Source organism: Mastacembelus armatus, chromosome 10 (genome assembly GCF_900324485.2).
Source record: "Mastacembelus armatus chromosome 10, fMasArm1.2, whole genome shotgun sequence".
In the NCBI taxonomy this organism is placed as follows: domain Eukaryota; kingdom Metazoa; phylum Chordata; class Actinopteri; order Synbranchiformes; family Mastacembelidae; genus Mastacembelus; species Mastacembelus armatus.
This window is the reverse complement of record NC_046642.1, coordinates 2,532,415-2,552,657: the sequence shown is the minus strand read 5'-3', so window position 1 is coordinate 2,552,657 and position 20,243 is coordinate 2,532,415. Positions and strand designations below refer to the sequence as shown.

Here is a 20,243-nt window from a genome sequence, read left to right as displayed (position 1 = left end):
GTTTCCGAGGGGCGGGGCTTAATGACAACAGGTGAGGCAGACCCTACAAGGCACGACGGATGCAGAGAAGCATAACGTAACGTTAAAAGTAAGCAGTGTTTGTTATTTTCCACAAATCCCATCCAGAGACTAAGTAACAACAATCTAATAAGGTTTTAACAAGCACTGTGGGGACTCTGTATCTTTGCTGCTTTCAAACACACAATTATGAGCAGCCACGTTTTAAAGGTACAGTACAACTGGTACAGAAAGGCAAAGTACTATATGTGAAAATACACAATGAGCTGTTTTAGATGGGAAAATATAAGGTACTTCCGTATAGTGGAGACCTTTTATTACTTATACTAGACTTCCCTGATGTTCCTGTGGTCACGGTGGTCAGGAGCCGTTTCTGTGGCCGTGCCCAAAAGTTGCAACCTGTTTTTAACATCTCTCTAGGGATATCTTGAATAATCTTGATGCCTGTCTTATCACAGCTCCGTTGGCGACAAGCTGAATAGAACATTAATAATGTGATTTTTATAGCCACAATGTCTGAGGAACTGGAGAACGATCAGCAGGAAAGGAAACTGGTTCGACAGTGGGCTGACTGAGCGAAGAGGAGACGAAGCTGCTGAAACACACGACATTCAGCTCTACATGGAGGCAGAACTACAGTACACCGTGCACGTAATCAAACGCTGTGACAGTATTTCATATCAGTACAGTTTGAAAACTACTAACGCTACATCCTACTGTCAGTACACACAAAGTGGACTACAGAAAACACTTCAGCTGCTCTGACTGCAGGTGATGCTCTGCACTTCACTCCGCAGTCAGTTGAAGGTAATGCCTGGATGGAGTCCACTTCTCTTACAAATGCAAAAATGCAGCTCCTGCATCTCAATTAAAAAAAAAAAAAAAAAAAAAAAAACTTTACTTGGTCTGAAGTTTGGTTTTGAGGCTTTGAATAAAAACAGGATCTTTGAATTCAATCCTTGAAGTCAAACACAGACCAAAAACTAATTCTTCCAGCACCAAAAACATCTAATTCAATCAGTTGGATTAAATATAACAACACAGAGAACAGTGGTTAAATACTGCTGTGGCTATATTAGCATAAGAGCCCTCGGCTGCTTCACGACTGTCCCTCACAATATTTCTTTACACTGTTTTTCCGGGAATGTGGACGAAAAGCCTCTTTCGTTAAATCCTCCTCCGTCTTTGTGTCAGAGAAAATAAAAATGGCAGCTGAAGCTCGTCTTTGAGCAGTTTTCAAATATTCACCTAAGCTGTCAATTTAAATGTTTTCGAATGAGGTGGTTTTATAAAGGATTATATTATCACACAAATATGATAATTGTACAGAAACTAAATTTACTGAGCCATGTAGATGATTAGGAGACTGATCAATTTTACCCTCAATCATTCTTTCAAATAACTAATAATGTGATCAATAATATTTTGTCCCCATATGTTTGGAATTAATACATATTTATCACACCACTAATAATAAGTAGTTTCTTAATGAACTTTTTAATAAACTGAATGTGGTTACATATGTAAAGTGTAATTTTGGAGCGTAAGCTAATTATGCTAATGCTAATAAAGTAACCCAGTTTTTTTGCTGTTGTTTTGTTTTTTTACATGTTTAATAATGTGCGGTTAGCCTTCCAATGCATTTAGCATTTTTTGATGAATTAACTGTAAAATATTCTTCACTATCTCTGTCACATCCCAAGCTCTAAAATTACTGAGGCAAATACTAAAAGCTACGGTCATTTGTTTGATCTGTCAGATATTAAAAAAGTAGTTCCTGTTACTGTGTGTCAGAGCAAACACAGTACTGACGAGTTTTCATCAATTTAGAGTCAACTGTTGTCTTTGTGTTGATGAAATCAAAATGGCTGAGGGCAGGTTGCTAACTGGATATAATCCTTGGTTTAAAAAACTATTTATGACTTTTTTGTTTTCCATTCTAACTTGTAAAAACATGCCTTATCTAAAAACATCAGGAATTAAGAATGGCATGTTTTTACAAGGGCAGTAAAGCTTTAATGGGCTTTTAGCTTTTTAAATCTTTCTTATGAAGCTCCAAAAAAGAAATTCTTTCTCATTTGTTATGTGAACACATTAACAGTCAGTATTTTGACCAGAGGAACGAGATCCTAAAGCAGTTTAAAGTCCTGACCTTCTATCTGCTGAAAGTGTTTCAGCTTTTCTACTTGGTTTTCAGTCAGCACTGATCGGCCCAGCTCGGACAGATCTGACAACTTTATTATAATCAGCCTGTTGATTTGTGAAATTTCCAGTTACACACTGATGCTGCAGTGGTCACTGTGGTTTCAGAGAGTCAAGCAGCTCTGTTTTGATTTAGTGCGCTCAGTGGCTGTGGAGAACCTCACACAACATCAGCTCTGACGCTTGGAAAACAAACGTTACTAATAGATTTGACACAAGACACAAAGAACTGAGCCAGTTCAGCATCCCAGGAGATTTCTGCTTGAGATAAACACAACGTGTTAGTTGTCCTCATATTTTCCACTGACAAACCAACACTGAGGTCAAATTCAGTCTATAGCTGCACATCGTTTCTTACAACTACAGTTATAACACGTCGACTGACACTGAGTATACTGCTACTGCTAACTGTACATATACAGCACGTCGGGACAGAGACCTAACAACTTCTGTTAAATACTGTCCTAGGTTCTTTGTTCTGACTCCAGAGCTTATCCGTACGGGGAAATTGTCAAACTTCAGTATTAACTCTGTCTCAATGGATCCCATGAAAGTAGACACCTGTTACGTTGCATTAAAAAAATAGTACATTTTAGGTGCTGAATATTAACCATGCTTAACCAAGAATGTTTGGCAGGATGGAAATGTGATCTCATCTGGGCCAGACCTGAGGTGATCCCAGACTTCCTCCCACCACTTTCTGACTGTAAAAGTTAACCTTGCTTCATTCTTCAGGTCGCCTGTGGCCCGTCAGCACCGGTATCAAGCTACATGAGTGAAATCACAGCTGGCTGCTAAAACCAAGACGGCTTCCCAGGTGCAGCAGGAAACAGGTAAAAGGCAGGACACAGATGTTCAGGTGGGTCGGTCTCTGGAGGAAGGACTCTCCAAACGTCCGTCCTTCACACCAGCTGATGACTTCTTCTGCTTCTGCTTGGACTTCCTCAGCATCCAGACCTGCGGAGAAGACGCTCAGCTATAAATATCAAACTAAAGATACTTTGGGTTAGTTGTATTAGTAAAGATAATTAGGAAGTAAAAAGCAGAAATGGGATGTTAGTTTCCAGAGAAAGTACATGGAAACATAAAATAATCAAATGAAGAAAGAATAAAGTCAAATACAGAAAGTTGAGAGGGAACAACAGGAGAGAGAGAGAGAGAGAGAGAACATACATGGAAAAGAAAAGTCAAATATAGAGAAAAAACAGAAGATGAAACTACAGAGGCAGCACGGTGGACAAAGGGGTTAGCCCTGTTGCCTCACATCAAGAAGGTTCCTGGTTTGAAACCCATCAGGGGCCTTTCTGTGTGGAGTCTGCATGTTCTCCCTGTCCTTGTGTGGGTTTTCTCCAGGTACTCTGGTTTCCTCCCACAGTCCAAAAACATGTATGTCAGGTTGATTGGTGACTCTAAATTGCCCATAGGAGTGAGTGTGAGTGTGTGAGGTTGTTTGTCTCTATGTGGCCCTGTGATGGACTGGGGACCTGTCCAGGGTGGACCCCTGACTTTCACCCAAAGAGAGCTGGGATAGGCTCCAGCTGATCCCTGGGACCCTGGTTAGGGATAAGGGGTACAAATGATGGATGGATGGATGAAACTACGGGTGCCCTACAGGGACAAAAGGTGCCCACCTTTGGTCCAGCTGCAGAGATGATGATGTGTCCTGGCGGCTGGATCCAGGGTTCTCCATCCACTTGGACAGGAATGGGTTTACTGACTGTCAGCCTGATGTAGGTCCCCTGGGCTATACGGATTCCAGACCGCAGGCCGCTCTGCACCTGGCCCTGCACGTGCACACACACACACACACACACACACACACATACATATCCATAAATATTATATTAAGTCACTTTTATTCTGTCTTTTGTCAGTTGTGTGTAAAGCACTTTGAGACACATCCACCTGCATGAGAAGTGATAAAGGTTTGACTGATTAACTAACTGGAATGAGAACTAATTCATGTACAGTACACAGAGTTATAAACAGTCGCTTCAGACAATGTTCACTTTTTGCACGTTATAAATTTTGCTTCCAGTTATTTTTTCTTGAGGCTTTGTTTGAAGCAAATGGTTGAAGTAAATTGTTCTTTGAAATAGGAATCATGACTCTCACCATGTGGACGACCCCAGTGACCCCGACCACCTCCAGCAAACCGTCATCGATGCTCGGTTTCCCGAAGCGACCGTCGGCCTCTGACCCCCAGAGATCAGCACCAGAGCCCCAACTACAGAAACACACAGAACATACAGAGGAAATAAAGGTCACGCAGACCCTCCTCCTGCCCTGGGCTGTGAGTGTGAGGCTGCGTACACCTGGGGGGTCTACCTGGGTATGTTCAGGAAGATCAGCCCCTCTATGTTGGGCAGTGGGACGTCCTGACTGTCCACCTGAAGCTGCAGCTCTTTTTGGAGACTCCGGGTGGAACTGATCTTCTGCAGACCGACCTTCACATACACACCTTTGTTATGGAACCTGTGGCGTACACGGGGACAGGAAGCAAAGAGGCTTATAGGAAATGCATTCTTACTTGCAGGAAGTAAGCGTCCGTAGTGAGGTGTACGCAGTTACCTGCTGGTGAACTTTTCAGGGTCGTCCTCTCGGGCCAGGTGGAAATCGAGGCTGAGCTCTGCATCGATGCCGAGACCAAAGTAGTTGTTCATTTGGACGATCTGGGAGAGAAGAAGAAACGACCCATCGTTACATTTACAGCTACGGTGAGTTTGATGGTTTGATGGAGGAACATTCAAGACGAAAAGCAACAGCAGCTCAATGCTACTGACAGAAGACACAGCTGCAGGTATTAAAGTCCTAAATATGTTTCAAGAGGGGTCAAAACAATCCTGAAGGTCCTGCAGGATGTGGTCCAGACCTTAGGTGGCTCCAGGAAGCCACTGTCCTTGCCGTCTTCAGAGATGTCCTGAGCGTCCAGCAGGATGGTCCATCGGTCCATCAGGACCTCGTCTGCTTCGTCCACAGAGACCAGGATTTGAAGAGGGTCCTCACCACTATAACCCGCCCCCCAGCGCAGGATACGAGCTAAGTCATTACCTGACGGAACAGGACAGAGTTAACACCTGCTCAGAACCAATCGATTAATAAGACATAAAGTAAAACCGATGAGGATTAAAAGTGTTCTTCTGACCTGTTCCCAGTGGCACGAGGCCGATGGGTGGCTCTCGACAGACCAGTTTGTGTCGGATGGCCTCCAGTACTCCCAGCACCCAGCCCACTGTCCCATCTCCCCCACAGACCAGCACCCGAAACCTGGGAACCTCCCTGAAAGTGTGGAGTCTGTAGCAGAGAAGAAGAACGTTAGAAACACTGTAATGGTACAAAAGCATCCACTAACAACAGCTCAGTGTCGCTCAGCACGTTTTGTTCCCTCTGCTGAGTGTGTTGTCATGTTCTAAGTGTTTGTTTTGGTTCATGTCTGATGAAAATTGTTCCTGATTTAAAATAAATGAGCTAAAATGTGCAAAGCTGCCAAAATGGTTCTTTAACAGAACCGAAACATAAAAAGTAATTAGACACAGATGACAGACGTGAACATCGTCCTCACCCAGCCAGCGGGCCGCCGTTGGAGATGTCAAAGACCTGGTGAGGGTTGAGGAGCTTGCGGAAGCTGTAGAGGAGCTCTCTTCCCTTCATCCCTCCACTCTTCGGGTTGACAAACACCAGCAGGGGACAGACGTCGTCTCCCAGTTTGCTGTGCTGAAACACACCAACCACAATCTGAGTTGTTTTATGTTCTGTGTTTCTGGTCACTTCGTCTCTTTCTGGTGGTTTTGTCTCTTTTGAGCTGTGTGTCTTTCTAAACATGTTTTGTTTTGCAGGATATTTCTGGAGCGGCTAAACCACCATAAATTAATCACTGTGGTGTTTCTGTCTGTTTGTGCTATATGTGAAGTACTCAGTTTGGTCTGATGTAAACAGAGTCCAGACCCTGGACGGGTTCAGAACCAGGGAACACAGGGTTTGTTTGTTACCATGATCTCTGGGATGACGAGGGACATGAGCGTCTTGTTGTTGACGGACGTGTCTTTAGCCAACATGTAGATTCTCTCAGCCTCAGAGAAACACGAGATCTGCAGCGACACTGCACCTGGACACAGAGTCAGACAGCAGGGCCTGGGTTCACAAAGACCTTTGACCATTTATCAGAGCAGGACAGAAACCAGGACCTGAAGTCCAGGACTCTCTGTTATCATTAACAGGTGTAAGGAGTCTTGGTCCATTTACACTGAGATGTTGCAGCGTTCACTTCCCCAATGACTGACAGATAGAAAATCCAATCACAAAGGATGTGTCTGTACATTTCAGTCACGTTTAGCTGTGAGTGTTGAGGAACCACGTCTCACCCAGACACAGAACATATATATGTATATATAAAACCTGGTATTGGCTGTGTCCTTAAAGTCTACCCAGCAACTTGGTTTCCATGAGGACTGCCTTACCTTGGCTGGTGTAGATGTGGCTGATGGCGACCAGGTGACCTGCAGAGTGAGAGACATGAAGTGGGGGGTTAGAGGAGAAGCCCTGCTGTGAGCTGACCCCCGTCAGGACCAGCAGACGGATCCAATCAAAGTAAAGCAGGAGAAGAGAAAAGCCCTGATGCCTGGAGCTGCTGCTGGTATCAACTATATATACTCTCATTTGTGAGTCTGCCTCTGAAAACCCTCAGTTTGAAGGTAGCCTGAGCGCCATGCTAAGGATCCCAAAGAGGACCCACGAGGCCCTGGGACTGGGCCACAGTTTAACAAATGAACCAGCAATGAGAGAAACATCAGGACAGTCTCATTCTGGGAAAATCTGCTGTGACTGAAAACCAGACATGACATTTCATGTCATTTCTGAAGCTGACATGACTGGACTCAGGTACAGACTCACTCTTGATGGCCAGGTGGTCCTCGATCAGCTGGACGTACTCGTCATTGTTCAGCAAAGGGGGCAGTCCCATGATCAGCAGGTTCACCTGGACCACTCGGTTCCTGTTCTCCACGATGTAGAACCGTGTCTGGTTCATCTGACGCAAAGACACCTGGGAAACAAGGAGGTGTAACCATGATGGAGGTACAGGGTAAAGTATGTGGGCAGGCCTGGGCAGAGGTCGCTCCTCCTCTCACCTTCCTGATCTCCTGCAGTTTGTCCAGGATCTTCTCCTGAGGACTCAGCGTCTGTCTCTGCACTGGACGACAGAAACACAGAGCTGCTCAACACTAACAGCACAGTAACAATCTCGCTGGTCCCTTTAAACACATGAGCGAAAACATCCTGAGCTCACAGACGACATGAACAGTGATGGCTGTGTTGTGGTGCAGTGCTCTGGAATAGATCGGGCGCTGAGCGGTCCGTTCTTGTAGTGACTTGGATTCTGATTGGATGGATGGGTGCACTGCAGTGTCCACCTCAGCGGTCTGAGGACGGACAAGCTGTGAACTGGGGACGCGGGGGGTGGACTAAGGGCTGCCCTGTCTGGGCCGAACAGCAAGTTGCAGAGGATTTTTAACACACGTCCACCCCTGAAAGCATCGTCAAGGGGGCCTGTGGGCATCAGAACCTGGAATAATACAGGATGGTCGCCTGGTCCTGGAATAATACAGGATGGACATTTGGGTACAGCACCAGGGGAGGTGATGACACCAGACTGCACTGTGGCAGGTAGACCGGTCAGTTTGACTCATGCCACCTACTTAAACATGGCTGTGGATCAGGTACAACAGGATCATGACCTGGTCCAGCAGGATAACGCACCCTGCCTCACTGCACACACTGAAACATGCAATGAAGAGTTCAAGGTGTGAACCCGGAACCAGGTCTCAGGTCAGAATGTTTTGGCTCATCAGTGGACATGTTGACCATCAGTTGGTGCTCAGAGCTCACCTTGCTTGCTGCTCATGCAGACCTCCATCAGACTGAACCTGGACACGTCGTCCTCCTGAAACAACAGAGACACAGGCTGAACCTGCTGAGGGCTGCTCTGTTTTTAAGAGCCAGTGACTTTCATGTTGTCAGCACCTGCACAACCTACAGACTTTCCCCATCATCTGACCATTTTCCAACATTGTGCATTTATGAACTTATCAAAACTTCATTATATCCTTAACTTATTTGTGATGATTAGACTTTCTATACACAGAGCACCTTCAGCCACATCCAAAGACACACAGGTGAACAGTGACACTGTGACTTGTCACTGAGGGGAAACAACCGAGCACAGCCTGTGTGAGCCTGTCCGGGCTGCAGGAGCCGGTTTCTACCTGTCTGCCCAGCTGACTGAGGACCTCAGTGAGGACTGAAGCTGTTGTGCTGTGCTTTGAGATGGAGATGGGGACGAAAGCTGCAGCCGACCTGAAACACACAAGAAAATGGCCTGAGTTCTTTATGTGAAAACTGTAGAACACAGCTGTTAGAAAATAAGTAAACACAGTTCCTTGCTTGGAAATGAACCAACATAGTTTGATTGCTTTCCTGAAATCCTGCTGCTCTCCACCTGGGATTCTGGACCCCCACTATACTTAATTTCCCACCAGCCCTCACCTGGGCCAAGTGGCGTACACCTTGATGTTGTCAGTGTCTCGGGTTTTGGCCCTCAGGATCCAGGTGTCGCCCGCGTCTTTCAGAGAGCCCCTGTTGTCTGGACCCCCGTTCCGGTTTACGATGTCATCACCTTGGAGACGCTGCAGACCGCCAACCTCGTGCAGCTCGTAGTCCTGAGGCTCGTCAGGGAGGTAGAAGGCCCTGAGCGCCGCCTCCTGCAGGAAAACACAAGTACTGCAGCGTTAGACCCAACACGAGCTCAGTGTTTGGGGCTGAGGGCAGAGTGAAGGTGGGAATAACAGCAGGAATAGACCTCAGCCGACTGTAGACTGACGGTCTAATAAACTGAATAATGTGCATCTTTTATAATAAAATAGATATTTAATGTTTTTCCAGTTTGATAATCCCTGAGTACTGTCTGCTAGGCTGCATGTTTCCTGTGAGACCAAACCCAGGGCTGGACATTAACCCAGCTGGCTCACAGATTAATACTGAGATAACTATTAGTCTGTGCTTTACCTTAGTTGTAGCAGTAGAACAATAATAGTGTGTAGTATTTCAGAGAAGGCAGAGCCTCACCACCACTTCTTCATTCCTTGTGGCTCGAAAGAGGGAGACCAGTCGCAAGAAGCCGCGCCTCACTGCATCATCGCCATCGAACACCTTGAGAAACTGTTTACCTGTGGGCCGGAGGAACATGGTCACTCGGGACTTCATGATGTGAAAGTCACAGTAAAGGCTGGTGTGGACAAGGACTCAGTGTGAACTCACCTGACTCTGGAGCCGCCGGCTGAACGTCTTTAGACGCCACAGCAGACACTTCAAGGTCATCCGAGTTATCTGAGGAAACAAGAAAAAATTGTTTAGCTTAATTTCATTATTTTATGTTTAACTTATTTTATTTCATGTATTAAATAACATGAAATTAAGTAACTGAGTCTGATTCAGCTCAAAAGTCTGCAAGCAGGTTGAAGTTAAACATTAAAACAAGAAATCACCAGAGTGGATGAAAGGAGGCAGCTCAGTCCAAGTCGGAGGTTCAGCTTGTGAGACTAGTGATCATGTGTCAAAATGATGTGGGTTTGACTAAGATCACATCCCCCTGAAAAATGGGTGTTTATGCTCCTTAACAAAGGGTGGTTCAAGACCTCAGGGTCTCCTGAGTGTCTTCCCTCTGATGACTTTTTGAGGGTGTGTTAGTATAAGTACCAGGGGTTGAGAGGTGCAACACTGAAATTTCTCTGTGCAGTTTTGCTTTTTCAAATGAGTTGTTTGCCACCAGCCTTTAGTTCTGAGCTGATGAAACTCACAGGGCGTCTTCTCTGACAAAGCCTGGTGGTGTGAGTTTGTGATGAAGCCTCAGAACTTACAGTCACGTTATCAACATTGTTTGTGAAGAGCCTTTGTTTTTTCAGTTTCTCAGCTCAGACCGGTACCGTGAAACTGGCAGGAAATGAGATGTATGCCTCTGGTTCACATATAGTTTGTGTCAGCAGCGTCACAGAGGATGTGGTTTGCAGGGGTGTGTGTGTGTGTGTGTCTGTACCCAGGTCATGGCTGCAGATCTCACTGATTCGGTAGCAATGCATCTTGCTGAAGTTTCTGGAGTCGAGGTGGACGCAGGCCGGATGCAGCAGCATGCAGCGCAGACGTCCCATAGTGCACTCTGGTGGCACGTTGAGGTAGCACGCCGCGTGGCTCTGCAGCAAAGTCAAACAACGCACGGCACTCAGTGATTCTGCATTAACTCATCAACTTCACTTAAAATCACACTGAGCCTCATGTTTTCAGAGCCCTGGAGTTCTGGTAATCCAGGCAGACTGTGCGACCGATGGTGGGACTGGGTGATAGGGTTTGGTGTAATTCTCAGCTGGTTCTCACCGTGATGCCGCACCACTCACACCTCATCCCTGCCAGGACGTCAGACGAACCACAGGATCGTCGACACACCTCACATCTTGCCGCTGAGGCCAAGTTTCCCTCCCTCCAGTGGTGGTGAAACGTGTCCTGAAGTGACAGAACATGAAAGAAATAAACAACAAGAAACAGTCCAGGTTCATTTATTCAGAGGACAAACAATTTTATTTATGAACTCTAGCTCTAACACAGCAAAACTCCTTTAATCTCTTTTTAAGGAGGCGACAGAAACTGTTTTCAGCTGTGAATTAACACACATTTGTGCTCTGATGAAGCCAGAGCTGGGATCTTAGTCTTAGTGATGCAGGATCCAGGTACTTTGTGAGATTTAATCAATGCAGTGCATCATCAGCTGTAAATTCCCTCCACATACATCAGTCACAAATTAGCTGAGGAGTTTTTAGCTTTCTAAAAATAATGTGATGTGTTTAATAAAATAATGTGTGATGTGTTTAATATGTGATAATAGTGATGTGTTTTTTAATAAACTGTTCCAGTTTCTTGCACCACAGAGTCTAAAGCAACAAACACACGACATGACCTCACAAATGTGGGTTAATCCGCCACTGAAAACAGTCCCCAGCAAACGCACAAGGTCTGATAGAAAACCACAGCGAGAGGTTTCAACATTTAACGATAAAACTTTACATCTGTCAGGTTTTCTTAAAGATTTACATCTTTGGAAGGAACCGGTGGAGCCACAAACAAACTAACCCTGAGAAACATCAGATAAGACTAAATATAAATAGCTGCTTTCTGTCAGGTGCTGAATCTGACCCAGTTTCTGCTGCTGGTTTCCAGTCTGACCACCATCAGCTCTGTAGGGGCTCTCAGCACCACAATATTGACTATGAATCAGTGACTGTGGCGGATCAATCGTCAATCTACTCACACACACACACACACACACACACACTGAGTTGACAGCCGACCTCTTCGTTTTCTTTCTACCAAGCGTCTCACTACAAGTGTTTAAATACAGGTGTCAGGTGATCAGTCAGACTGATCAATAACGTCAATCACATTAGTCATTAATCTGACACCGAACACTGACCCCTGCTTTAATCAACACGAAGCATCGACACAATAAACAACAGATCTGGGCATCGAGGTCTGGGATCTATTGACATTAGCATTTGACATAGCATAAGGTGGTTCAGGACAGCGCCCCCCAGGGTTTAGGAGGAGTAAACACAACCTTACCTGCTCCAGAGTCCCGTCCAGGTGACAACTGCGACAGTCGGCACAGCTGAAGGCGGCACAATCAGCGTGGACGTGCAGCTCACACACTGAAATACACACACACACACTCAGCCAGAGGTCAAAGGTCAAAAGGCTCCAGCCTGCTCAGATAGTTTACATCATTTAAATGTTTCTGTATTTGTTAACACATTAAAATCAACTATACGTAGTGTTTTTAGCCGACAGTGCTCATTGTTTTGATCCTTGGGTGTCATTTGCATTATTTCATTTTATTATCATTAACATTAATGTAAACATTTTGTATAAACTAAATAAAATACATATGTTTTTATAGGAGAAGTAATAAAAATGTTTCAGTTTAAGTCAAACTGTGGAGAACAGAACTCCAGTACAAATGTTGTGCAAATCACATGACAATAAAAACAAACGAATGAATTCCAACATTGCAAAGCTGCCATTGTTGACAGACTTTAAAAGGGGAGAAATAAAATTTGATGTCAACATCAGAAAAGCAGCTGCAGCTCCTCTTTAAAGTGAAAGTTTATTATTGCTAAATGTAAAGGGCCAGTTCACCCAAATGACAAAACAATATATATTCTCACTAGGCGTGCTCAGGTTTTTACGTAAACACAGTACTGACCTTTCTGTGGCTTTTAATTTGGTGTAACACTGGAAACTGGTTTTAAGTGTGTATGTAAGTATAATGTACTACACCATGAGATGCTGGTTGAACTGGCCTAACTGGTGATGTTACTGGCCTGACCTTCGCAGCGCAGCGCCGTGCTTCCCTCTGTTTGTTTCCTGCAGACGCAGCAGAAACGCTTCTTCTGACTGGCCGGACCGAAGCAGTGAGCCACCGGCACCTGCAGGGCAGCGTAAAAAGGAACGTGACTGGAGTAACGTTAACGCAACTAACACACAACCTAGAAACGACACAATCATCACACGTTCAACCTGTGAGTGAACAGCTGAAAACAAAAACAGGACATGTTCTTCATCCTTCCACTAATACTCGCTACAGCAGAAAATGTGGATTCATCCGCCACTGAAAATAGTCCAGCATTAACTTCAGTGAGCACCTGGAAATTACTGTGTCGTAGTGGTGAAGTGTAGATAAATTTACTGACACACGGCATTTTTTTTAAACGACATGGAGAACACGTGTGACGTGAGGTGATTTTTCTGAGTTGACGCAGTTGAAATGAATCTTTATCAGCTGTTTTTCCCAGAAACAGGTGACCTGAAAACACCGGTCCTTCCTGTCAGCGCCTGCTCAGGTTTATTGATCGGTGCAGCAGTTAGTCCTGCTCAGTGATCAGTGCTGTGCCGATCAATAAACATCATGTCGGAGTGTGTGTGGGTTTCAGTGAGGCGCTGTCTGGTGCTCACCTGGACTACAGACGGAGTCATGCAGGAGCAGAGCGATCGCAGCGTCTTCAGGCATTTCTCATGACACATGAAGTTACACACTGAGGAGACACAGAGGACAGTCAGAGACCAGGACGGGGGTTCGGTTCCCCACAGATCCAAAATACTTATGACCTTCTGCTGGGTTCATTCAAAACCAGAGAGGGAGAGAGAGAGAAATTTATTGTGTTTGGTTGATTCATGAAAATTCAAAACAAATAGAAAAATAGTCCTGACGTGGGAAGTTAAGTCCAGGTTCTCCTCCTGAGGGTGTTTCCTGTAATGTGTGTGTTTTGGATTAGAGGAATTAACGTACAAATGGAGACTAAAACCAAACCTCAATAATTCAACATAAAATCCACTGTGGAAAAAGAAGCAAAAACAGTATCAAACTTTGCTTTATGTATCAAACATATTGATGCACAGAAATGTTCACCAAGAGTTTTATCTCTTCACAACGTTAAGAGCAAGTGCTGAAACAAATGCATGAAATGTTGGATTTATTATGTTGACTGATCTGACTTTTCTCTAAATGAGAGCACATTTAGCAAATAGAAGGTTGTAGCAGGAGAATAAGACGTGTTTGGCTGTGAAGGCCTTGAACCAGCAGGAGACATGTCTAATAAGGAAACGTATACATCAGAGCACGTTCAGATTCTGTCTGAGTGAACTGTGAGGTCTTCGCCTCCATTGTGTGTCGTGGAGCTGACATTTAGTTTGCGGCGGCTTCTTGTGTCTCTTCTGTTACACTGTGGTAAACCTCAGGTGTTCGCTCTGGCCAGTTTCACACTTCGAGCTCAAAACAACAACCCTGTTTCAGCTCAGCAGCACCTACAGAAACCTTCAGGCTGGTTTTTCCTGTCCAGGGACTCAAACACATTATTAGGACTCTGAAAAAGCCTGTTACTTTACACCAGTGACTCAACGCAGACTTGTCAGGACTCCCTGGACAAAACAACTTGTTTTAGGGTTTGACATTTGTTCCCATTTTACAAACAATGCAGTTCAACTTGTCCTTTAAAGGGCCGTTTAGTGTGAATGTGCCTGAGGATACTGCAGATTTAGGGCTCAGCTAACCCATGGATGTAGTCCTTCATTCTGGCTGCAGTGTTACGCAAAACCATTTTCTGTTGATCGGAATATTTGATTTTGTTTTATCAGTAGAAGTGTCACCTACAGATAAAATAAATCTTTAATGTCAGACTAAGAGAGAAGCAAGTCTGTAACACAGGACAATGAGTAGACCAGTAAAAGTCTTAGTGGGCCAGGACTTCTGAGTCCTCCATCGTCACAGGTCTCTTGATTTGACAGGACTAACGAGAGATTAGTTGCTGTAAATGACTGAACCGTAAAAATCAGGCTGAAACCAAATGATCGTGGAGCAGCTCTGTTCAGATCCCACCACAGTCAACGCACCAGAACCGTCTCCAGAACAAACTGTGTTTTGTTGTCATGGGAAATCTTCACGAGCTGCGGAAGCAGTTTGGTTTGTGTAAAGAGGAAACGTTACATAATCCAGCTGAGCCTTCAGTCGACTGTTGTTGTTGTTGTTGATGTTGTTGTTGATGTGCTTGTGATGATGAGGATGATGATGGTCTCTGCTCACACACACACACACACACACACTGTCTCAGCATCCCCGCCTGTCTCCTGTTGCCATGCCAACCGAAAGAAGTAAATCACGACTTGACTGCGACAGACACTTTACACCTCCCCAGAAACACACACATTGTGGAGATTACAGACAAACAGTTACTGGGCATACTGGTCTGTTTGTGTCCTGGTTCAGGTCCTCAGCTCACCAGCTGAATCCATGATGAAGTGGGGGCTTAGTGAGGAGGAAAGGAAAGGAAAGGAAGGGAAGGAAAGGAAACAGGACGGGGAGGGGAGGAAAGGGAAATAGTGGGAAAGGAAAGAGGAAGAGCAAAAACAGGAAATGGGAAAAGGAAGAAAGGAAAAGGAAAGGGAAGGCTGCCTTCCTTTGCAGCCTGCAGATGGTGCATGTGTCAGTGCAGGATGACTTTGGGTACATATGAGCCTGACCCCAGTATGGGATCTAGTCTAGAATCCAGTCTGGACGGACCAGCTCCATGTCAGAATAGGATTATATATGTTTAGGTTCTGCACAGGTCAAGAACCTGACACCCAAACACACCTGGTCTAAGGTCCCTTGAAGCTCCACATGCAGAGCAAGGCAGCAGCACACCAGGATCGGGTTGATGACTCGATTCCCGAGATAAGCCCTTCAGGTTTCCAGTCTAAACGGGTTTAGTAGTCTTACCTTCGCACAGGAAACCGATGAGCCCCCAGATGAAGTCGCTGCAGCTGTGGCAGAAGGTGGGTTTGGTCAGGGTGACTTTCTTGAAGCAGTGCCCCGGTGCGGAGCTCTGGTACCTGGGCCGGAGCCCGGGAGACTGCTGTGTCCTTTTCTTGGTGGTCAGGGGGCTCCCTGTGCGGCTGTGCGCGGAGTCCGGGTCCGCTGGTCTGGCCCGGCCACATTCGGCCATGTCCTCCCACACAAACTACCCGACAGGAGGTGAGAACACGGGGACGACTAGGCTCACGTCTCACGTAGAAAAACCCGGTTTTAGATGCGAGTCCACCTCCAGTGGTGAGACATCCCACCGGGCCGGACCCAGCGGCGCAGTCCGCACAAAAGGCGCCGTGCTCGGTGTGTGTCCCCTGGGTGTCACCGCTTCACGAGCGAATTATCCGGGTACAAAAATCCAGAACAGGCTACTCGACTCTGCGATCCAACCAGGATTAGCGTTCTGCCAAATGCGACGTCGTCAACCCCCAAAGAGGAGTCATCCCAGCGGCTGGACACAGCGGTGCCACCCAGCGGCGCTGCCCGGCGGAGAGGGCGCCGCGGTCGGTGTGTCTCCCGGAGCCTCCCGCCGCATAGGCGAGCTAAATATCCAGCTGCTGAAATATTAATCGAGTACCCGCCTTGTTAAACACGGCGACGTGGTCCGGGGATGCGATAAGCTTCGGTTTTCACGTCTTTTCGGCGTCGTCGTCTCTCGGCGGAGAGATGGTCCACCACGCCGCGATCTGAGCCCCTCCGCCCGGAGACAGCGGTGCCACCCAGCGGCGCTGAGCGCAGGAGAGGGCGCCGCGCTCGGTACGATTCCCGGAGCTCTCCGCTTGGAAAGCTGGATGAATAAAAGATGAAATATTGATCCGGTGAGACTGGACGGTCAGTGTGTCCGGTATAAAGTGATGTTATGTCCAGTGAAGAGTCGCAGCCTGAAACCAGCTGCTCCAGCGCGGGCAGGGAAAGACGCCAAACCGGGTATGAAAATATCCAGTTCCCCGCAGCAGGACGGGAGATAAACATGAATCAACAAGTGTGAAACCAGGCGGAGGGGGGGCTGCTTTCATTTCACGTTTCTTCTTCCTTCTCCGAGGCTGATTCTTCTTCCGCGTCAGTCTCCAACACTGATTTACTCCTCCCTCTCCTTCATCCCTCTCCTTGTCTCCTTCCCTTCCTCCCTGCCTCCTCACCTTTGAGGTTCTCCTGACTCCCATTCAGCCACAGAACAGGAATAAATATGTTTAGGTGTCCTAACCCACCTTTCCTCTGTCACTAGTAGTGCTTTACAGAAATAAAGTTAAAAAGTATATGAGCAAGAATAAAAAGAAAACAGTGGGTTAGTGGTTAGCACTGTTGCCTCACAGCAAGAAGGTTCCTGGTTTGAAACCCATCAGGGGCCTTTCTGTGTGGAGTCTGCATGTTCTCCCTGTGCTTGTGTGGGTTTTCTCCAGGTCCTCTGGTTTCCTCCCACAGTCCAAAAACATGTATGTCAGGTTGATTGGTGACTCTAAATTGCCCATAGGAGTGAGTGTGAGTGTGTGAGGTTGTTTGCTGCTTCTCCCTGTTTAGTCCTGACTCCGGGTCCGAGCAGAAGGCCTGTCCCTGATGTTCTCAGAGTCTGAGATGGTTCTTATGGCACCAACATGTCAGAGATGTTCTGACTTGGTGTTATTATAAAATACTGTGCACCTTGCACCACTGTGTTGTGATGGTGGTAGAAGGATTCAAACCCTTCATGTGATAAAAAAAAAAAAAAAAAGCAGAACTGTTCATGCAGAAAAGTTGCAGTGACAGTAAAGATAAACTGGGATTATTTGCTGTTAAACATGAGGTTTTGGACTAATATTGTGTCTGCTGCATTTTCCTGCTGCTGTTGTTTCTTTTAATGGACATTTTCATGTTTTATTTTGAAGATGCCTTCATGTGTCAGGACTGCACTGGCTGCAGCTGACCACTGGATGTCACGGTAGCACAGTGAAACTATTTAGACCTCAGTGTAAAAACTGTCTCTGTACCTTTAAGCAAGGCAGCCTGAACAGAAGCTGCAGTAATGTTTGTCCTGCAGACATTATTTATGAGCTTGTTTGGTGCCTGTTCTGTGAATCCAACAACCAGAGCACGTTTAAGATGTTTTCTGCATTACAAACACATGGTTCATACACTTAATATATTTGCTCCATTAGTTTAGTCATTTTACCACCGCCCACTCTGGTGTTGACACCAATGACTGGTTTTTGAAAAACTGAATTAGAAATCAGCTGCAGCTGATGCATTTAAGATCACTGGTGTAGGTAAAAGTACCAAAACCACAGATTAAAGACTGCACTTCACTGCCAGCAAAATGCATAAATGACATTATTCTAGCATTGTTCTAGCTCCGTTAGCCATTTCAGTCCATACATCTGATGGATGATTAATGAGAGACACGTGGTTTTTCGTTTATTTTCAGACCAGTCTCCAATATTTGCCATGTTCATTAAAAACAGGAGCATTTACCTAGTTGGGCCTTACGGCCAGTCTTTAAATGTAGGGAGAAATGTGTTTTGGATGGAACTGATAATAACCCATATAAAGCTGGCAATGAAATGCACAGCAGGAAAATGCGATGTTGATATCACAATAGTACTGAAGTACATAGTCTAATCCTGATTTCCAGACAGATAAATATTTTTCTGACCACTAAGTGACACTGCAGGCCTGCAAATACACTTCTGGACTCTGCAAAAGCACCAGAACCATCATAAAATCTAGTAAAAGTCCACTGAACCAGTTTAGTATAAAGACTGGAAGCACAGGCAAACATCTAGCCTGGCTCTGTAGCAGAAACTGCTAATACTTCCATGAAACCAACAGCACAAATAAATAAGAACACAGCAATATGTATTTAAATTAACACACAGTTTAATCAGAGAAATCAGGCTTAGCTCTGCCTCGTTTGTTCCCAGGGTTCCCTCCTGCACCTTTTAAACAGGTACCAGAGCAACTGGTACTGTTTGTATTGTAGTAGTAGTAATATTAGTGGTAGTAGTAGTAGTGGTAGTGGTGGTAGTAGTAGTGGTAGTAGTGCTGGTGGTGGTGACAGGTTCAGGTTACTTTATTTGTACCAAAGGTATTTGTTTTGCAGTAGAGTCCTCATTCATAACATAATATAACATAACAAACAGGCATTTGTCCTTCATCATCCCTCACTCGCTTCTACAGGCACCATAAAAAACATAGAACATAGAAACATAAAACATTAGTTTTCAGTAGTAATGGGACAATACTCAGACCTTTTACTCAGGTACTAGTAACAGTACAGTACAAATACTCTAAAAGTACTGCCTTTATACGTATACGTAAAAGAAAGTAAATTTTTGATGTAGTATTAGTACCATCAAGTAACAAAAATAAAATCACTACACAGAATGACCGATACAATGCACAGAAAAATGATTAGCTTCAACGTAATTTAATGTATCTATGTAGCAGATTATATTTCAATTATTATTGATCATTAAATCTGCAAATAGATTATTTATTTTATTAATTATATATATATAATATTAACATATTTAAATACTTAGCTAGCTAGCAAAACAACGGAAAACCCGACACGTAGCAACAGTAACTAAGGGGGCGGAGCTTCACTAATGGCCACTAAAGCGCGCTCAAATGGCGCGAAAACAAGTGTCATCGTCAGACGAGTTAAATCAAAATTAAATCTAAAAATATTTTAAATAAATAAAATACAAATAAACACATACCAGTCTAAAGTACCGGAATTGATTTTTATTTTTTTATATATTAAAATAAAACACAGAAATCTACATTCTAAGCGCTAACCACTCCACCCTATGCATGGCTTCTATTTTTATTTTGTTATTTATTTTAAGTTACTTTTACTGGAATTTATTTTGGTTATTTGGGACAAATAGAACAAAATACAACAAAGCTAAGCTCGTAATGACAAACCTCCAAACCATGATGTCCCTGTTCAAGTTTTATTTATCATTTCTACTCTTTATTGTAAATGTAAATGAGCTGAACGCGGTCTGGACCACCGTGTTATGGAAACACAGTATTCATTTTGACTTTGTTTTAATGTTTTCATTTCTCTCTCTCCCTCTCTCTCCCCCTGCTTTAACCCAGTGTCTCTCCACCTTTCTCCTCCCCTTCTCTCTCTCCCTCCCTTCGTCTCTTCAGTCTCGTTGCTGCTGCTCACACGGCGACAGCTCCGCCCGTCTCTCCGTCTCTCTCCGCACGCGTCTACCTGTCTCTCGGTCTCCAGGTCTCCGTTTACCTGCGTCCCCCCTTCCTCCGTCCCCGTCCTCCCCCCTCTCGGTGCGGTCATGCTCCCGGGGCTCCGGAGATGAGGCTCCGAAATGTCTCCTTCCTGACGGTCTTGTTGTTCGGGCTGTGCGGGCTGGTCTCCCTGTCCTGGTACACCGCCTTCAGCAGCTCCAGAGGTAAGACCCGATCCCGGTGTGTCCCGGTGTACGTCTGTGCGTTTGGGAGGAGGGCGGGGGGTCGCTCGGTTTGCCGTGCCGTACGCGCCGGAGAGAAGAGGGGGCTCCGCTTTTGTGTTTTGGATGTTGCAGAGAAAAGGACACATGATGGTGTTGATGGGAGGCTGCAGGCTTCAGATGGTCCGGAGGTG

The 20,243-nt window shown here is 45.3% G+C and overlaps 2 protein-coding genes across 3 annotated transcripts in view; one reads left to right on the top strand and one right to left on the bottom strand.

Annotated features, from left to right (window-relative positions):
* Positions 1 to 904: 904 nt before the first annotated feature.
* On the bottom strand, positions 905 to 16,702 carry dgkq (diacylglycerol kinase theta). Of its 2 annotated transcripts, none has more exons than XM_026330512.1 (23): positions 15,569 to 16,702; positions 13,270 to 13,349; positions 12,644 to 12,743; positions 11,881 to 11,966; positions 10,642 to 10,767; positions 10,307 to 10,460; positions 9,532 to 9,600; positions 9,340 to 9,440; positions 8,761 to 8,975; positions 8,481 to 8,571; positions 8,104 to 8,158; positions 7,347 to 7,408; positions 7,111 to 7,261; positions 6,678 to 6,716; positions 6,210 to 6,325; positions 5,783 to 5,934; positions 5,366 to 5,514; positions 5,093 to 5,271; positions 4,792 to 4,892; positions 4,549 to 4,695; positions 4,336 to 4,447; positions 3,852 to 4,004; positions 905 to 3,177 (listed from the first exon to the last, which is right to left on the bottom strand). In XM_026330512.1, the coding sequence occupies exons 1-23, from the start codon at positions 15,792 to 15,794 to the stop codon at positions 3,076 to 3,078; spliced, it is 2,766 nt and encodes a 921-aa protein (XP_026186297.1). In that variant the 5' UTR covers positions 15,795 to 16,702; the 3' UTR covers positions 905 to 3,075. The 2 variants fall into 2 exon arrangements, with proteins under 2 accessions (XP_026186297.1, XP_026186298.1); XM_026330513.1 differs by having other exon boundaries at positions 15,443 to 15,670.
* Positions 16,703 to 19,804: 3,102 nt separating this feature from the next.
* Positions 19,805 to 20,243, top strand: part of mgat4b (alpha-1,3-mannosyl-glycoprotein 4-beta-N-acetylglucosaminyltransferase B) — a 63,004-nt gene continuing 62,565 nt past the window's right edge. Inside the window, exon 1 of the mRNA XM_026329660.1 lies at positions 19,805 to 20,052. Within this exon, the coding sequence (XP_026185445.1) occupies positions 19,956 to 20,052 (97 nt within the window). The 5' untranslated portion in view covers positions 19,805 to 19,955. The remainder of the gene's footprint in view (positions 20,053 to 20,243) is intronic.

Excerpts from the sequence above, each read along its gene's own strand:
- dgkq (XM_026330512.1), bottom strand. The coding sequence starts at position 15,794 with ATGGCCGAATGTGGCCGGGCCAGACCAGCGGACCCGGACTCCGCGCAC. Across the intron at positions 8,976-9,339 it reads CAAGGAATGAAGAAGTGGTG|GAGGCGGCGCTCAGGGCCTT; the intron begins GTGAGGCTCTGC and ends GTTTTCCTGCAG. Across the intron at positions 4,448-4,548 it reads ATCTTCCTGAACATACCCAG|TTGGGGCTCTGGTGCTGATC; the intron begins GTAGACCCCCCA and ends GTGTTTCTGTAG.